This window comes from Aethalodelphis obliquidens, unplaced genomic scaffold (assembly GCF_003676395.1).
Source record: "Aethalodelphis obliquidens isolate GAN/ISIS:26980383/991018 unplaced genomic scaffold, ASM367639v1 scaffold26, whole genome shotgun sequence".
Classification (NCBI taxonomy): domain Eukaryota; kingdom Metazoa; phylum Chordata; class Mammalia; order Artiodactyla; family Delphinidae; genus Aethalodelphis; species Aethalodelphis obliquidens.
In genome coordinates, this window is record NW_020837970.1 from 10,096,939 (window position 1) to 10,113,093 (window position 16,155).

Sequence of the window (16,155 nt, forward strand, 5' to 3'; positions counted from 1 at the left end):
GTATGTGTGTGTGTGTGTGTGTGTGTGTGTGTGTGTGTGTGTGTGTGTGTGTGTGTCTAACACCCGGTCCGTGCCGGCCGGCCGCGCCCGCCCGCCGCCGCCCCCCAGCTCGAGGAGGACATAGCGGCCAAGGAGAAGCTGCTGCGGGCGTCGGAGGACGAGCGGGACCGGGTGCTGGAGGAGCTGCACAAGGCAGAGGACAGCCTCCTGGCCGCCGATGAGGCCGCCGCCAAGGTACCCTGGGCGCGCGGCGCGGCGCACGAATGGCTAACTCTGTCTCTCTCTCTCTCCCTCCCTGTCTTTCCCTTTCTCTCTCCCGCTGTCCCTGTCCTTCTGGCTCTGTGCACCCACACCCCTCCCCTGCGGGATCACGCTGCCTGCTGCACCCCCCCTCCCGTCCCCGTCCCCCACGGCCAACTCCCAGCTGGAAGATGAGCTGGTGTCGCTGCAAAAGAAACTCAAGGGCACCGAAGATGAACTGGACAAATACTCCGAGGCTCTCAAAGATGCCCAGGAGAAGCTGGAGCTGGCGGAGAAAAAGGCCACCGACGTAAGTGCACGCACACACTGCCTCCCTCACCTCCTGCCCTGGTGGCCGCTCTGGGGTCACCACAGGGGCCAGAGAGCAATGGAGGAGGGTCACCTCCTCTTGCTGGAAACCCGCACACAGCCTGCCGTGGCCCAGAGCACTGGATGCTGCCTCCGACTGCTACTGCACACATTCATTTTTATTTCATCCATTCCTCTTTCTTTTTCTCCTTCTTTCCCCCACCCCTGGGGGTGGAGGGGGGTGGGTGAGAAGCTGGAAGAATGCAGTAACTGAAATTGGACTCTGGAGGTGAACCCTGCTCCATGGTGGCAGAAAACCTCCGAGGTGTCATCACCGAGGTTTGTGCAAACAGAATGCCTAGTTTTCTCCACTTTCTTTCCTTTTGCCATCTCTGGTGGGTGGCAAGGCCTGGTTTTCGGTGGTGGGTCTAGTCAGGACACAGACTAGAGATGGCACTGAAAAAATGGCATGGTGCTACTTAGAAGGCTAAGCTTCATGGTGGGCCACAGAAACACTTGAGGCCTCCTTACTCACTAGGGAAGCTTAATCCAGCCCTTAAGATCTGCCTGGGAAGACGATATTTGCTTGGGTCTGCAGTCTGAGGGCACCAGATCCAGAAAGTAAGCTGGGAGTTATATATAGCTCAGTGCTTTATATGGTATAGTGAGCAGGCTGCCCCCGACTCTCCTGCTCACCCCACCCCAACCTGTCAGCCGCTGACAACCACCACATAGTTTCAAGGATGATGCACGCACCACAAAAGCTCTGCCAGCATTTTGTCCACTGCCCTCTGGAATCCTTTTAGCCGAAGAGCTTGCCTCTTCTGCTGCATGAGTCAAGACAAGCATTAGATTTCCAGAGGACCGACTTCTTTTCACACCATTCTAGAAGCTAATTAAGCCTAGAGGCCCAATTAGGAAAGAATTCGTTGGGAAGTTGGTAACTATTTCAAGAATGTATGAGCACCAGGGAAACCTATGCCCAGAAAGTTGAACTACCAAGTGCAGCAGCAGCATTTTTTGTATGAGAGTAAAGTGTAAATTGCTGGAGGATCTGGGTCTTGAAATCAGTAAGGCTTTCTGTGACATGAAAGGCACGAAATGTAATCTCCGAGTGTGCTTTGTAAATGAGGGATCCAGACACAGGACGTTTAGAATCTGACAAAAAGAAAGTTTCAGTGAAAAGCAAGGTCCCTGGAAAGGGGGTTCAGGGAAACACTGATTTAGGTAAAATATTTAAGTTACAAACTACCTGGCTTTAGAAAAAGAGCCAAAAAAACGCATATAACTCTGCGCCAGTTTTGTGTAATGTAGATCAGATGTCTGCTCCGTATATGGTTAAATGGAGGATGTCTGTCTCCCCGAAATTCTCCAGCAGGACGTTTATTTAGCTTTTTCAAAAGAGCCGCTGATAGATCAAGGAGAGATATTCCTTATAAGGAAAAGAATGCAGGGAATTTGAAAATAGCCCAGTAAGACTGAAAGCAAGAGAAGGAGAAAAATCTACTACGATCTTAAGGGGAAAAAAATCATAATTATTGTAACTATGTGGTTCTATCATGTCTTTATTGAAAAGTCTTGTTTAATGGTGCATTGGAATGAGGTGAGGCAGAAGTGGCAAAGAGGATATTTAAAGCCAGCTCGGTGGGGGAGGGCGGAGCCAGGAGGAGAGGGAGGTTTTTGAAGCTGTGTTCTTTTCTTTCCACTGGAAAATTATCCCTAATATGGTACACTTTTTTTTTTTTTGGTAGTATATTGATCATCTTCCCCTTTAAGACATTTTAGGTTGTTTGGAATCTGTAGGGATGTGCAAGACGTTTGTGAAGAAATGCTATATTTAGAGTGATTCCTAGCTAGTAAAAATAGTGAAGACTTGAGGAGGAAGAGACAGATGTCACTAGAGAAAGGTAGGAGAGAGGTCAACTTCCTGAGGTAGAATTGTATTAGGACATTGCACTATTACTCACCAATGTAAAACATTTTCACATTTTTCTACTACTAAAAACATTTTTCTATTAATTTACCAGCACACTTTACAGATCCTATTCCAGAAATGGGCTCTTCCTAGCTTGAAAGGTTGTAACTTGCAAGGTCGGATCTCTGATGGTTTTGTTCTGAATTTTTTGTCTTCCCTCCACATAAGTGAGGCTGAAGGGGATCAAGCGCTCCATTTTCTCTCTGGCCCAACCCCTTCCCCAATAACTGTGATGTCTCTGACATCTGCAGTATGTAAGTCTTTATTCCCTGTAGGTCTTTGCTTTCTAAATCAGTGATTCTCAACCTTACCTAAACAATCACCTAGGATGGTTTTAAAACTTAAAATCCAGGCTGTACCCCAGGCCAATTAGAATCTCTGGGAGTGGAATGCAGGCATTAGTATTTGTTAAATACCCAGGTGATTCCAATGTGCAGCCAAGGCTGAGAACAACTGTCCTAAACTCTTGTATAATGACATCAGTGTGAAAATGAACTCACCTGAAACTGACTTTCCCAGATGTTTGAAAAGCAGGACATTAAGTCACTAGTTGGCTGCTTAGAGCATTTGCACCTGTCCAGCAGTTTCTGCTTCTCCTGGAGGCTCCCAGATGCCCCCTTCTCCCACCCTCAAAGTTGGAGGCCCCCAGTCTGTACTCTTAGGGAAGCAGTTGTGACCTCCCTCCTGACTAGATGAACTGTGTGGAAACAAAGCTAGAGGCTCCACCTACAGGATGTGAGGGCCCATGCTGGGCTTTGTGAGAGTCTCAGCAGAGGGAGGCTGTGAGAAAGTCCATAGCAAATGAGTCAGAAAAGCAAGGCGCTTCCTCATTAGGGCTTTGGCGTAGGAGGGGGTTGTCAAGTGTGTTTTCTTTTTCTTCATTATTCCCACACTTAAACACATAGGAACTGACTTGAAGGGCCTTCTGTGGGAAAGGTGAGGAAAGAAAGCTGTGAGACTTAGAAGACATTTAAAAACGTAGCCGAAGGGGAGAGTTGGCAGAGGGTGGTTCCCAAAGATTGTGTCCGCTTTGGTTTTCATCCAGCTGTAGCCAGACCCTCTCATAGGGTTCTGTAGCCTTCCTTGGTGTGCCTTTTAAGACATCTCAGTCCGGCCCAGAATTGGTCAGATTCCAGAAGATCTCAGAGGCTGATCTAAAACCAGAGAAGGTTGTAACTAGAAGGGACCCTTGAGATGATTGTTTTTGTGGAAAGGAAAGTAAGTCCCAGATAGGCTGGCGGGCTTGAGGTCCCACAGCTGGTTATAGGCCGTAGCCTGACTCTTCAGACAGTGCCTGTGTATTTATTAACTAAAGCTATCATTTTAACTACGTACAAGGTATTGTGCTTAGTGCTTTCTGTCATTTCATAATCCTCACAGCAATCCTATGAGAAACGTACTACTATTAACCGTGCTTTTACAGATAAAGTCAAGTTGTTTTCCGTCACACAACCAGGAGAGAACCAAAAGCCAGATTCTAACCTAGGGAGACAGCATTTAGGAGGTTTAACCTCTATGCAATACGTTAGTGGTTTTCCCTTCATGAGTTTGGAGGGAAGGAGAGTTGTTGTGGTTAGGATCTTGTGTTCTGGGGTTCTTTACATCGAGGAACAATCCCTTTGGGGGTACATTCAAGCCCCAAACCCCTCGCTCGGCTTCTCTCCTTCCTGGGCATGGGAAACTGGCAGTCCCGAGCGGAGCGCTCCCGCCGCCAAGAGGCGGCACCGTCGCCCTTTGCAGCCAAATCCATTACTCGGGTTCCCCACGGCGCAGGGGAGGGGCGCTGGGAGTCGAAGTAACACCCTCGGCGCGTTGGCCACCCTCCCGCTCACCAGGTGCCCCGGCAGCCTGCGCGCAGCGCCTGTCAGCCCCGCGGCCGCGAGCATGCGCGGTGCCTCCCGCGGTTGGAGAATTCCCGGGGTCCGCGGCGCGCGCCCCGCCCCGCCCGCTGGGCCCGCCCCCGGCTCTCGCGCACCCGCCTGCGGTTCGCCTGCGCAGCCTAGGAGGTCGCGACTTCCGGGCTGTGCCTGGGCCGCAGGGGGCGCTGCTGTGGCGCGCCGCGGCCTGGGCGGGGTGGCCGGGCTGTCGGAGTGCGGCAGCAGCAGCGGCGGCAGGAGCGCAGCAGCCGGCCTCTCCCGGGGCAGTCCGCCAGCCTGCCGGCCCGCCGCCGCCCGGCGCAATGGCGGGGAGCAGTTCGCTGGAGGCGGTGCGGAGGAAGATTCGGAGCCTGCAGGAGCAGGCGGACGCCGCGGAGGAGCGCGCGGGCAGCCTGCAGCGCGAGCTGGACTACGAGAGGAAGCTGAGGGAGACCGTAAGGGACCCACCCATCACCCATCCCCGGAGGCGCCTTCTCCCCAGTCGGCCCCACCTAGCCCTGCAGGGCCCCCCGGAGCCCACCTTCCCCCGCCACCCCTCCCCCCGCCTCGGGGCGCACCTGGGCCCGCAGGTGTCGGGCTCTGGGGAGGGGCGCTGCCCGTTCACTTCAGCCCTTTTCATCTCGCTGGTCTAAAGAACCGAGGGAGAGTTAGTGGTGTTGAGAAGGTTCTGGAAGCAGCTCTTTCCCAGAAGGAACTCTATGTCTGGGGTGTGCGCGTTCGGCCCGGCGTCTCGGGTCCCCCGGCATGTGCCCTTTGCGCTGCTGGTATTATTTACTCGGAGAGTGGGGACGGAAGAGGTACCTTCTTTTGGAAATCCGTTCTTTTGGGAAGGGCGCTAACAGGTCACGTCTGAGGCATTGTCTGGCTTTGGGGCCCGGGGATGCTAAACTCCCCCATCCCTGTTTAGCCTTGGTTTCTTGAAAGCCCGTTTCTCTGGGGGTGGTTGAGACACTGACAGCGCGTGTTCTGACTTAGTATGCGGCCCTTTGCCCTTCCCTTTCTTAACCATCCCTCCTCCCAAGTTCTCCTGTACAGGTAGATGTTCCTTTGTTACCGAGTCTCGAAAAAGTTGGCCAAATAGCTACGATTATTGGGTGTTTTCTCCCGCCGGCTTCCCCTCCCCCACGTTGAGTGTAATACCTGGTTTCCTTCCTTTCCACTAAGGCAAATGCATCCAGCACACCGGAACAGGATTTCAGAGGTAGTTAAGGCATTTGCTGTTTGTTGATTTTTGAGTGTGTGTGTGTGTGTGTGTGTGTGTTAAATCAGGATACTCAAACACCTTGGGAATTTTATGACAAGCGCTCATGTGGGGTCCTTCTGTGCTTAATAGACGCGTATTCTGAGTTGAGAGGTGTATGTAATGGCATTATGGCTGGCTGCAGAAGCTATGAGACCTGTTTTGCATAAAATACTTAGAAGCAAATGGGTCCTCTTGAAAGGAAGGCCTAACTAGATGAAGTTTCAGATAAAATAGGCAGGAACTAGGAAATCAATAGGCAAAAGATCATTTTCTGTAGAGGACAAGACAGCAGCGGTCCCATGGATGTCTCTCAATTTGGCCAGGCAATGAATGAATTCCGACTCCCTCTCTGGCTCGCAGTTGTCCTTGAACCATTAGAACCAATAGAACATGATGGATAAGAACAAGAACTCTGGGCCCAGGCCGCTAGGTTTTGAATCATTTAATTTCTCAGTCCCTCGACCGTAAAATGTGGGTAATGGTAGTATCTGCCTGTTGTGAGGATGAAAAGTGTGTGTAAAGAAGTTGCAATGGTGCTTAGCACGCTAGAGTAAGTGCCTTGCATCAGCTGGTATTAGAACTGCTCCACACTCGGCATCGCTCATTGCTCCTTTGCTTTCAGTTCACCAGCTATCAAAGGGTCTTAAAGATGGGCTGCTCATTTCACTACATCTTAAAACACTCCACTTCAATGCTTCTAATCAATTTTTTTTTTCTTTTTTCAACTTGAACGGAGAGAGGACACAGGCAGGCTGGAAGGAATGTTTGGTGGGTTGAAGTGGTATTAGTGGTGGAAGTCAGTAGAACTCCCCTCCCCCTGCTAAGAAAGGGAATATGTGGTCCTGTACAGGAAAGCCTCTTATGGACTGTTGGCCTGGTGATCGATATTAGACACAGAAGATAAATTTTATGAAGGGCACATTGTTACTATTTTACTCACCTTCTCTTTTGGGCTTAGTTTTTATGACAGTACTCTTCCTGGGCCAGTTGGGTAAAGATAATGCTTTCATTCTTTTCAAAGCTTTATATTAAAAGTGGTTTAGCTTCAAAAATTTTTAAGTGATTTTTGAAAATAGTCTATCCGGATGATTGGATGGGCACAGAACTTTTTATGACGGCAACTTGAGGACTGGGTCAGACCACTGAAGAAAGAATTTCAGATTGAGAGGTGTTCCTAACTTATGAAACTGGAACTTAAAGGTAGCTAATTGAAGGTGGTTTCTTGGTAGTTGTCAGGCATAGCTGTGAGTTAAGCTAGCAGTCACAGTTTCTCTTGGCAGCAAAGATAAAAATTTAGTGACAAAGTCATGAGCCACTGCAAAAAATATTTGGAGAGTTGGCCCTAATTCACATTCTCAAAGATTCAGACAGGCTGTAGTTAATTGGCCCTATTACAACCAGCACTTAACTTTGGAAAAAGCAACCATCCCTTTTTTTTATACTGGTTTGTTTTTCCAAGGTGTGTGGGCCCTTCAGAATTTTGGAATGAGGCTACTTTGCTTGGTGTAATGGTTGACTCCAGGTCTTGAGACCCACTAGGGTTTTGTTTGTCTTTTGTCCTTATCAAAGAGGGAGCAGGAAGAAGGCAGTCTGCCTTCCTTCTTTCTGGATGGTACTCAGCAAACAAGGGCACTTAACAGTTGCAGCCTGTAGGTTCTTAATTGGTAACTTCATTAAATCACAGGAAAAACCAATTTACAAAAATTCCCAGCCCCTCCCCTCCTTAGAGTTGGTAAATATTTCTGAAAACAGGAATCTAAAAGTGCATTTTGTGCCCCCATCCCCCCCCCCCCCCGCCAGGGTAGCAGTAGCTGGAGTGTACATATACTCTGGCTTTCTGCTTTCATGTATAGGCAAGGCAAAGGCACTACAATACCCTGTTCATGTCCCTTCTCACTCATTACACAAAAATGCCTCGTGAGTTACAGGCTTTGGTGCAATAGATTGTTTTTAACTCTTATCCATGGGAGTGCCCCTTAATGTCATCCGTGTTTTTTTCCCCTTTCCTTACCATATAAGGGCAGAAGCTTAACTTGGCTATAGGGACTTGGGTCTTACACAGTAAACTGGGTGAAACTTTCTCTGTACATCTACAGTTCACATGAAATAAAAAGGCCTGACCTTTGATCATCCCATGCAGTACTCCAGTTCAGGTAGGACTTTGAACATACATTCCAGAGGATTTATTTTTAGGATATAATATTATTCTCCTACAATTATTTCTTCTTAATTGTCCTCACAGAAATACTTGTTTTTAAAGTAAAAATCATTGCTATTTTTAAATTGCCTTTAGTTATATTGGCTAGAACACCTGGATTTCATGAAAATCTAGGCCCTGTAAAAGTTCTCTTTCAAGTCAGACTTGAAGTAACATTTTGCTATATTGTGTGGGCGTGCCCTTGATATCTATTGTAGTTTCTTAGGTAGCTGGTACCTTGTGGAAGGGATTGGGGGGCACATGCAGCTCTAAGGCACACGTGTAGAGCGCCTGGTGGTTGTTTAACAACAGATCTGCAGGAAGACAGTTGGTAACCTTTACTAATATAGCAGTCTCTTTTCTGAGTAGTTCATTACATGTTGGGACCCAATAGCACTTTTGAAATGAAAGAAACTAGCATCCCAAAGACTTCACCAGCAGTGTCAACACATGAGCTGTCGTTAGAAGCTAACCCAGTACACGTGGGTGACTTCCATGCCTGGAAGTAATTTGCGTCTGGGGTCTTGACCCTTCCAAAATGCCTTGTTATTTATATCTGCTTTTTAAATAACAGATGGTCATGTGTCTGTAGGGTTTGTACTGACAGGCAACAGCCAGTTAAGTCTTAAGTAAACTGCCCAGGTGCTGTGATGGAAAGAACCTTAGAAAATATCTAAATAAGCCTCAGAACTCAGAGAATACATACCGGGGATAAAAGCTAGTGCAGGTGAGAGATGTGGGCCTTTTGAACATAGAGCATAATCCACCCCCCGCCCCCACCAAAAAAAAAAGTGAAAATAAGGGTGTCCTTAATTAATTTATGGAATTGAGTATATCTTGAATTCTAGAGAACCAAACTAAGTTGTGATCAGACCAGTATGGTGAGGCCTGAGAAGCCAGTGAGAGCCCAGGTTTTTCCCCGGGGGAAGCTTATATAGAGATCGATACACCCCAGACACTGCTTTCAGATCTGGGCTGTTACCTACAAGCACCTTTGCCCATCCTGCTCTGAAACCTCTGGGGCAGCAGGCGTTGGTTTCTGGGGTTGAGAACAAATGCTCTGTGCCCTTGTGTGAGCTGGTACCGCCCTGGTGTTACTTGATGATGTTTTCAATTTTATACGACACCTTTTTTCCAAATGGATTGAGGGGACTTGTTTAGCGGATGATATTCAGTACAGTAACCGTTTTTCTAGTCCTGGTTAGGTTCTTTCGCTGAAGGCCTTTTTTCAGGTAGGCGGTTGGAGTCAGGGTGGCTGTAGAGAACCTGCTGCTCTGACGTCAGAAAGCAGAAAGACTCCATAGGTGAGAACCACCAGTTCCAGGGCTTCCATGAGGCTCCAGGAGGCCTTGAGAAGGGAGGCAGGCATGCCAGCACGTTGAGGACCAGGGGACTTTGGTGCTAGTCTTACCTGCCGCTGATGGCTGTGACCTGAACATGTCAAAGATCCCTCCCTCTTCCTATTTTCTCTTCTACAAAGAGCTAGATGAGTGGTTCCCACAGGATTTTCCAGCTTCTTTGGATGGTGGGTGGGGTAGAGGGGGGGTTGCTTTTTTATAGTGCAGATTCCTGTCCTCCTTTCTGACCTCTTGAATCAGAATCTCTAGGGATGGGGCCTAGAAATTTGTTTTGTTTTTGTTTCTTTTTTTAAATTTTTGGCTGCATTGGGTCTTTGCTGCTGCGCGCAGGCTTTCTCTAGTTGCAGCCAGCGGGGGCTGCTCTTCGTTGCTGTGCATGGGCTTCTCATTGTGGTGGCTTCTCTTGTTGCGGAGCACGGGCTCTAGGCACACGGGCTCAGTAGTTGTGGCGCACGGGCTTAGTTGCTCCGCGGCATGTGGGATCTTCCCGGACCAGGGCTCGAACCATGTCCCCTGCATTGGCAGGTAGATTCTTAACCACTGAACCACCAGGAAAGCCCGGAAATTTGTATTTTTAATATGCATCTCCTGGTGAATTTGGACACCCAGCCAGTTGTGGGAACTGCTGGACAATGCCTAGGGACCCCTCCAGCTAAACATCTTAGACCCCGTTTTGTGGACCACCCACAGGTCTGTTCTCTGTGTTGCCCCTGTCCTGGCTCCTAGAACAGGTCTCCATTACCAGTTGTTGTTCTGGTGCCGTATACGAGGCCTATTGACTGGTATTTCCGTAGGGCACAACCCCTAATGTAGGTTCTACAAAATGCTCCTGGGGAAAAGGAGTTAATGACATTTATAAAACAGTATCCAGAGCTAAGGGAAAGAACGGTTAGAGTGGAGGCAATAAGAGGGAAGAGGGAAGATTTGGATTGATGGGCGTCCCTCTCAGGTAGGGAGATCTTTTGTGCAGAGGCAGGAACGAACATGGGGTGCTGTCTCCTTACTCTCTGATGCCCCAGGTGTGTGGGAGGCCAGGGACCTGGACTGGCCTGGCACCTGGAGGGTTCTTTCCCCGGAGTATAAACAGTCTCCTCTCTGTGAGTCCAAAGTCCTTGAGGTTGGGGCCCAGATCGAAAACAGAACAGGAAGCTTAGAGTGTGGTGGCTACAGAAATTGTTTTGAAAATCTTGTTGACATTTCTCTGGCTGCAGCACCTATAACAAGGATATTTAAGAAAAGGGGGAAAAATACTTCTGAGTACATGACCTAGACACTCTGCTGAGGTTTTTTTGTTGGTGGTGTTTTGGAGGGTGGTTTTTGTTTTGCTTTTCATTTTAGTTTTCAGCTTTCAGGGTTGCTTGCTTGTTTTCCCCCATTCATGAAATGAATAGAATTTTACTAGAAATGGAAAATATAGAAAAGAAATCTGACCTGATCCCAAAGTATACCCTTAATGTATACCTCCTTCAGGTTTCGTTTTGTTTTGTTTTTTTTACATGGGGCTAAAAACTTTTTAAAGTTTCCATACTTAAGAAATGTGTTATCCCTATTACCCTCATCCCTCCTCCAAAAAACTCCCAACATTCACCTGCCAGACCTGGTGGAGCCCATTACTAGCTGTGTACCTGCAGTGATCTACTTTGTGGGCCAGTGCAACTGTTAACTGACCTCGGATTCATTTCACATTTCCCCCTGCTCCCTGCCTCCAACAGCCAATTATTACTACATAGTTAATTTTGTGTGTGTGTGTGTGTGTGTGTGTGTGTGGTATGTGGGCCTCTCACTGTTGTGGCCTCTCCTGTTGCAGAGCACAGGCTCCGGACGCGCAGGCCTAGTGGCCGTGGCTCACGGGCCCAGCCGCTCCGCGGCATGTGGCATCTTCCCGGTCCGGGGCACGAACCCGTGTCCCCTGCATCAGCAGGTGGACTCTCAACCACTGCGCCACCAGGGAAGCCCCATAGTTAATTTTTGAAGCGATAAAAGTGTATTTGCATGTTTTTATAAAAAGTCCTTCACCATGATTGTAGATGCCCTAATCACCTCTCTTTCCCAGAGAGAACTTGACTTTTAAAATTTTACAAATCTAGATGAGCAAAGAGCAGAATGTTCTCGTGTTCCTTTACTTCAAGGCCATAATCGTAGACTCTAACTACATGTGCATTTCAAACTGTGTATCATGGGTCCAGAAACTAAAAAAGTTGCTTTTGTTTAAATTAGGTTGGTTTTACTCATTTTGTTCAGTAGACCTTTACTGAGCCTATACTCTGTGCAGTGAATTGTGATTCCTTGCACATAAGAAGCTTACAGTTGAGTAAGGAAGACAGGACTGTAGGTAGAGAGCTAGCATAGTCCCAAAGTGCATGTTGTAGTTTTTAGAAAACTTCCAAGTGTCCTAAAAACCCCATCACCCCAGGAAAAGCACACATTCAGAGTGGATGAGGAAACAGTACCAGATTAACAAATTCTGTCTTTCACTTACGTGCATAATGTTTAAACGGCCAACAATGCAAGTGTATGTAATGGACCGGTCCAGGCTTGCAAGTGTGCTGAGGCTTATAGTAACAAATGCTCATAACTGTAGGTAACCATTGTATCTCCCAAAAAGAAACATCTTATTTCAGAGATAGATACCAAGTAAAAACAGTATCTGTACTGCTTTTCTTCTAAGGAGTTTGAAGCTGTTTTTGTAGCAACCTTGACTTGTGAGAAATTCCTGTAGGCGTATGTCACAAACGCTTGGGAAATTTGTCTTGGCCCTCTTCCAGTGTGACCAGTTATTCTAAAGGGGTGCTGAAGGGCAGGGGGCTTGCTAGGTTTTGCTGTGTCTCTGTATGGTGTATATTTTAGAACCACTGAATTTAAAAATATTTTAGTTCCTAAAATATTTAATAAAGCCCCTTTGAGAACACAATCAGCAGAAAGGAGAATTGAGACTCCTGAGTCCGAGTCCGCTGTACTGCTCTCGTCTTGTGTGACTGAGCCTGGGTAAGTCCCATCGCCTCTGTCCACACCTCAGGCCCCACCGAGTGAGGTGGCTGTGATGAAGCTCCCCCTTAACAGGCAGGTAAAGCCAGCGTGTTGAAATCCGTGGAGGAAGAGAACCAAGGGAGAGAGTGTTGCTGATGGTCGCTTTGTCCGATGAGGATGATGTGTGTGGATCTGCATATACCCCAAGGTGGACATTCACTGGGTATGTCAATGGATGAACGTATCCGACAACTCCAGAGTTGACCAGGGCTTGTAACGCACTTTAGGGTGGCTCACCACAGGGCCCAGGCTTCCCATCTGGAACCAGTGTTTCAGTCTCAGCCCCTCCTGAAGGCACTACCCTCACTTTCTCTCCGACACTGAAACGCCTTTCACTCTCTCTATCCAGGCTGAAGCCGACGTAGCTTCTCTGAACAGACGCATCCAGCTGGTTGAGGAAGAGTTGGATCGTGCCCAGGAGCGTCTGGCAACAGCTCTGCAGAAGCTGGAGGAGGCCGAGAAGGCAGCAGACGAGAGTGAGAGGTGAGGACCCCTCGTCCAGCCCACCTGTTAGCACAGCCTTTCCTCCTGGTGGAACGGGAGGGCTTCTCTGATCTTGGGCCTCTAAGAATTTTACAGTACCTTGGTGGCACTATTTCCTGACTTGATCCAGGTGCAACTAATGGTTTTGTTCATTTAACATTAGTGGGACACCTTTGTGCAAAGCACTGTTTTAAACCCCAAGGTTACAAATAAGAAAAAGATGCCATTCCTGCTCTCTTAGAGCTCACCACCCAGCGAGGGAGATGGACGTGTAAACAGGAGGTTTTAGGGAGTGTTTTGATTCTTTAATTCCTACTGACTGTGGAGCAATTATGCATTTTTTTAAAAAAGATAACTTTATTTAAAAATATACCAAGGAAGCCGCATAGCACAGGGAGATCAGCTCGGTGCCTTGTGACCACCTAGAGGGGTGGGATAGGGAGGGTGGGAGGGAGGGAGACGCAAGAGGGAAGAGATATGGGAACATATGTATATGTATAACTGATTCACTTTGTTATAAAGCAGAAACTAACACACCATTGTAAAGCAATTATACTCCAATAAAGATGTTAAAAAACATGAAATATACCAAGGAGGCTTAGGCCGAGGTAAATACAGTATGGGCTGTCAGTTGTCAAAGAGCCCAAGAAATGAGAGGAAGAGAAAGCACAGATAAAACAGAAATACGATCCACAAAAGTAAATTGTTTTGGACTTAGTAAAGCCGATAAGACACACGTGCATAGGTAAGTACAGTCAGATCTGCAGGTCTGTTGAGCATGCTCCCACTGTGACCTGGCTCTACCTGACTTATTACCCCAAGATTCAGCCTTGTGGTAGTAAAGGAAAACCAGGGCCATATCAGCCATCGTGTATTCCACCAGGCATTTTCTCTCATGTTCAACTGTTCAAGTTATTGTACTCATATTACTTGGAAGCACTCCAAGAAAGACTCCACAAAACTAGAGAGAGTTCTGCCCTTCGAGGGATGACAAAGTATTGTGATGTCTCAGACACTGGCAGTGTGTTTCTGCGCTGTGACCTGGGCAGGTGCATGCAGTCAGTCATTTTGTCCATTTCTCCGTCTTTGAGGTGCATTTCTGCCCCCTGCCACCATGGATAAAGAATGATTTCAGACTTTAGGATTAAAGAAGCTCTTTAGCTGAAGTTTTCAGCTCATTATTCACTGTTGATTATTGATTCTTTTCTAATCAAGAGTTTTGGAATTCTTAAAGATGACTCATCATCTCTTACAGTGTACATATAACCAACGGTTTTGTGGCTGGCTTCTTCCTGAAATACCCTTGTTAGTGAACCTGAAAGGAAGGCAGTCTGGCAGTGTTAGACATTGGAGTAAAAAGGTATTTAGAGATCATTTACTCCAGTCCCCTGGTTTTACAGATGAGAAGACTAGGGTTCAGAGACTGGTATGGCCTGCCCGAACTCTCAAAGAGAATTTATGGCCGAGCGAAGATGCAGGTCTCCTAAAATACACTGTAGTGCTTCATTTAAAAAAAAAAAAAAAGTGACTTATTTATCTTACTGCCTACTTAGATTTTGGTAAATGAATCCCGTTTTAACATAATTTGTTATTGCATAAATCTGTAATATAGGTCAATTAACATTTTCTAAAACTTACCACCATGCTGAAGGATCCAAACGTATACATCAGCATAGAAGATGGTGTTGGTCCTGCCTCTCAACACCTCTATTATGAGTTTTATTATAGGCAAAACTCAGTTTCTTCTCTAAAATATAGGTCAACCCACATGAAATTGCCATTTTTGCAGGTCCGATGTGGTCAAATACCAGCAATTTCATTTGCTTCAATCTAATACTTACATTCAATCTAATACTTACATTTGTGGCTAAAGGGGTAAGAACAGCTACTTTCTTTGTGGGAGGGAAGTACATGAAGATAAGTTTGCTTTCGTTCTAACTTTGGTCCATTTTTAAGCTGAAGCTTCCCACCAGAAAGGGGCAGAAGTCCCATTATTTATATAGCAGGTAAAGCTTGTTGACCTTCCTTGATTCCATGCCTCCCACATTCAAACAGGATCCTCACATGGTACCTTTCATTTCACATTAGCTGCCTGGACAGTGTCAACAGTACCAAAAGTGTAACCTTTCATTCACAATAAACAGAGAGAGGGAAGTGTATGTCTTTTCTGCCTTCAGCTCTAGAAAGTCTTGTTTCATGGTTTGGAAGATAAAAGTAGCTCTGTGCTCTGTTTCGGTCTGTCAGTTACACGGAGCCTCACAAACCACTGTGGTGCAGGGTGAGTTCGTGGAGGTCGCCTCTAAATCTTGGGCCTTCCTGCATGTTATCCTTTTCAGAGGCATGAAAGTCATTGAAAGCCGAGCTCAAAAGGACGAGGAGAAAATGGAAATTCAGGAGATCCAGCTGAAAGAGGCCAAGCACATCGCTGAGGATGCCGACCGCAAGTATGAAGAGGTCAGATCCTGGGGCCCAAGGCCTTGTGGACTCCCAGCCGCGGGGGCCCAGGAGCAGGGGAGCAGTGTACAGCCTTGCGTTCTTCAGTGAAACCATCTGCTTCCTTAGCAGAAATGGGTGGTTTTGAGAAGCAGAGTTCCTTTGTCCCCAGAAAACGGTTCTCACTTTTGATCCTGCTAGGGGATCAGTTGCACTGGGAAAGACCAAAGCTTTTTTTGTGCCCCCATGCCTCCCCCCACCCCCCGCCCCAAACATACACACAAAGACCAGGACAAAAGTTCTCTGGTCAGGAGAAGGGAGAGTTGGGCCTCTTGTGTTTTGTGGAAGGGACCTCTCATGCTGTCACCACACAAGCAGTTCTCCCTAGTGTGATTCACCTGGCACAGCCCAGTTCAGTGTAGAGACACAGACCATGCACTTGCTCCCTAGATTCATGGAGGCCTTCCTGTCTGTCCTCCTCTCTCCTCAAGGTTCACAGGTGAATCACCTCCTGGTCATGCCCCATGAAAGCAACCTCCTGTGTGATAACAGAGCCCACATGACTGTGTTAAGGTTTTAGTTTTTCCCTTAATGTACTATGGCTATCCTGAAACAGCACTGACTCTTCGTCATCATCATCTCCCATCTCCAGGTTACACTTTGCCCACTAATTTTGAAATGCTTCCTAGGATCCCTTCTCTCTGGTCCTTTCTTCCACTGACCTCATTAGTCACCTCAGCAGCTTCTCATGTCAGCCTCTCTTGCTGTTTCTGTTGGCATTTGTAGCCTGCTGCACACAGAGGGAGTCGAGGTACAGAGCTCTAGATGGATGGAGTTCTCAGGATTATTTTCAGTCTTGTCTTGCAGCCCCACCTTTTCAGCATAAAAGGCGTATGTCTCATCACACTGCTAGTTTGGAGATTGTGAACTTCATCTCTCTCCCTTCTTCCACACTTGGTCTGGCTGCTATGTAACTATACAGGCCTCACCTAGGTAGGACTAAAGATGAGCCA

The 16,155-nt window shown here is 47.4% G+C and overlaps 1 protein-coding gene across 23 annotated transcripts in view; it reads left to right on the forward strand.

The window, feature by feature from the left end:
• Nucleotides 1-16,155, forward strand: part of TPM1 (tropomyosin 1) — a 28,205-nt gene that overhangs the window by 1,211 nt on the left and 10,839 nt on the right. For 9 of the 23 annotated variants that reach the window (XM_027123205.1, XM_027123208.1, XM_027123209.1 and 6 more), the window contains exons 2-4: nucleotides 425-550; nucleotides 12,576-12,709; nucleotides 15,046-15,163. In XM_027123205.1, the coding sequence (XP_026979006.1) occupies nucleotides 425-550; nucleotides 12,576-12,709; nucleotides 15,046-15,163 (378 nt within the window). Of the gene's footprint in view, nucleotides 1-108; nucleotides 235-424; nucleotides 551-4,442; nucleotides 4,836-12,575; nucleotides 12,710-15,045; nucleotides 15,164-16,155 lie in introns of those variants that run through there. The other 14 variants (XM_027123210.1, XM_027123213.1, XM_027123216.1 and 11 more) reach the window with 9 other exon arrangements.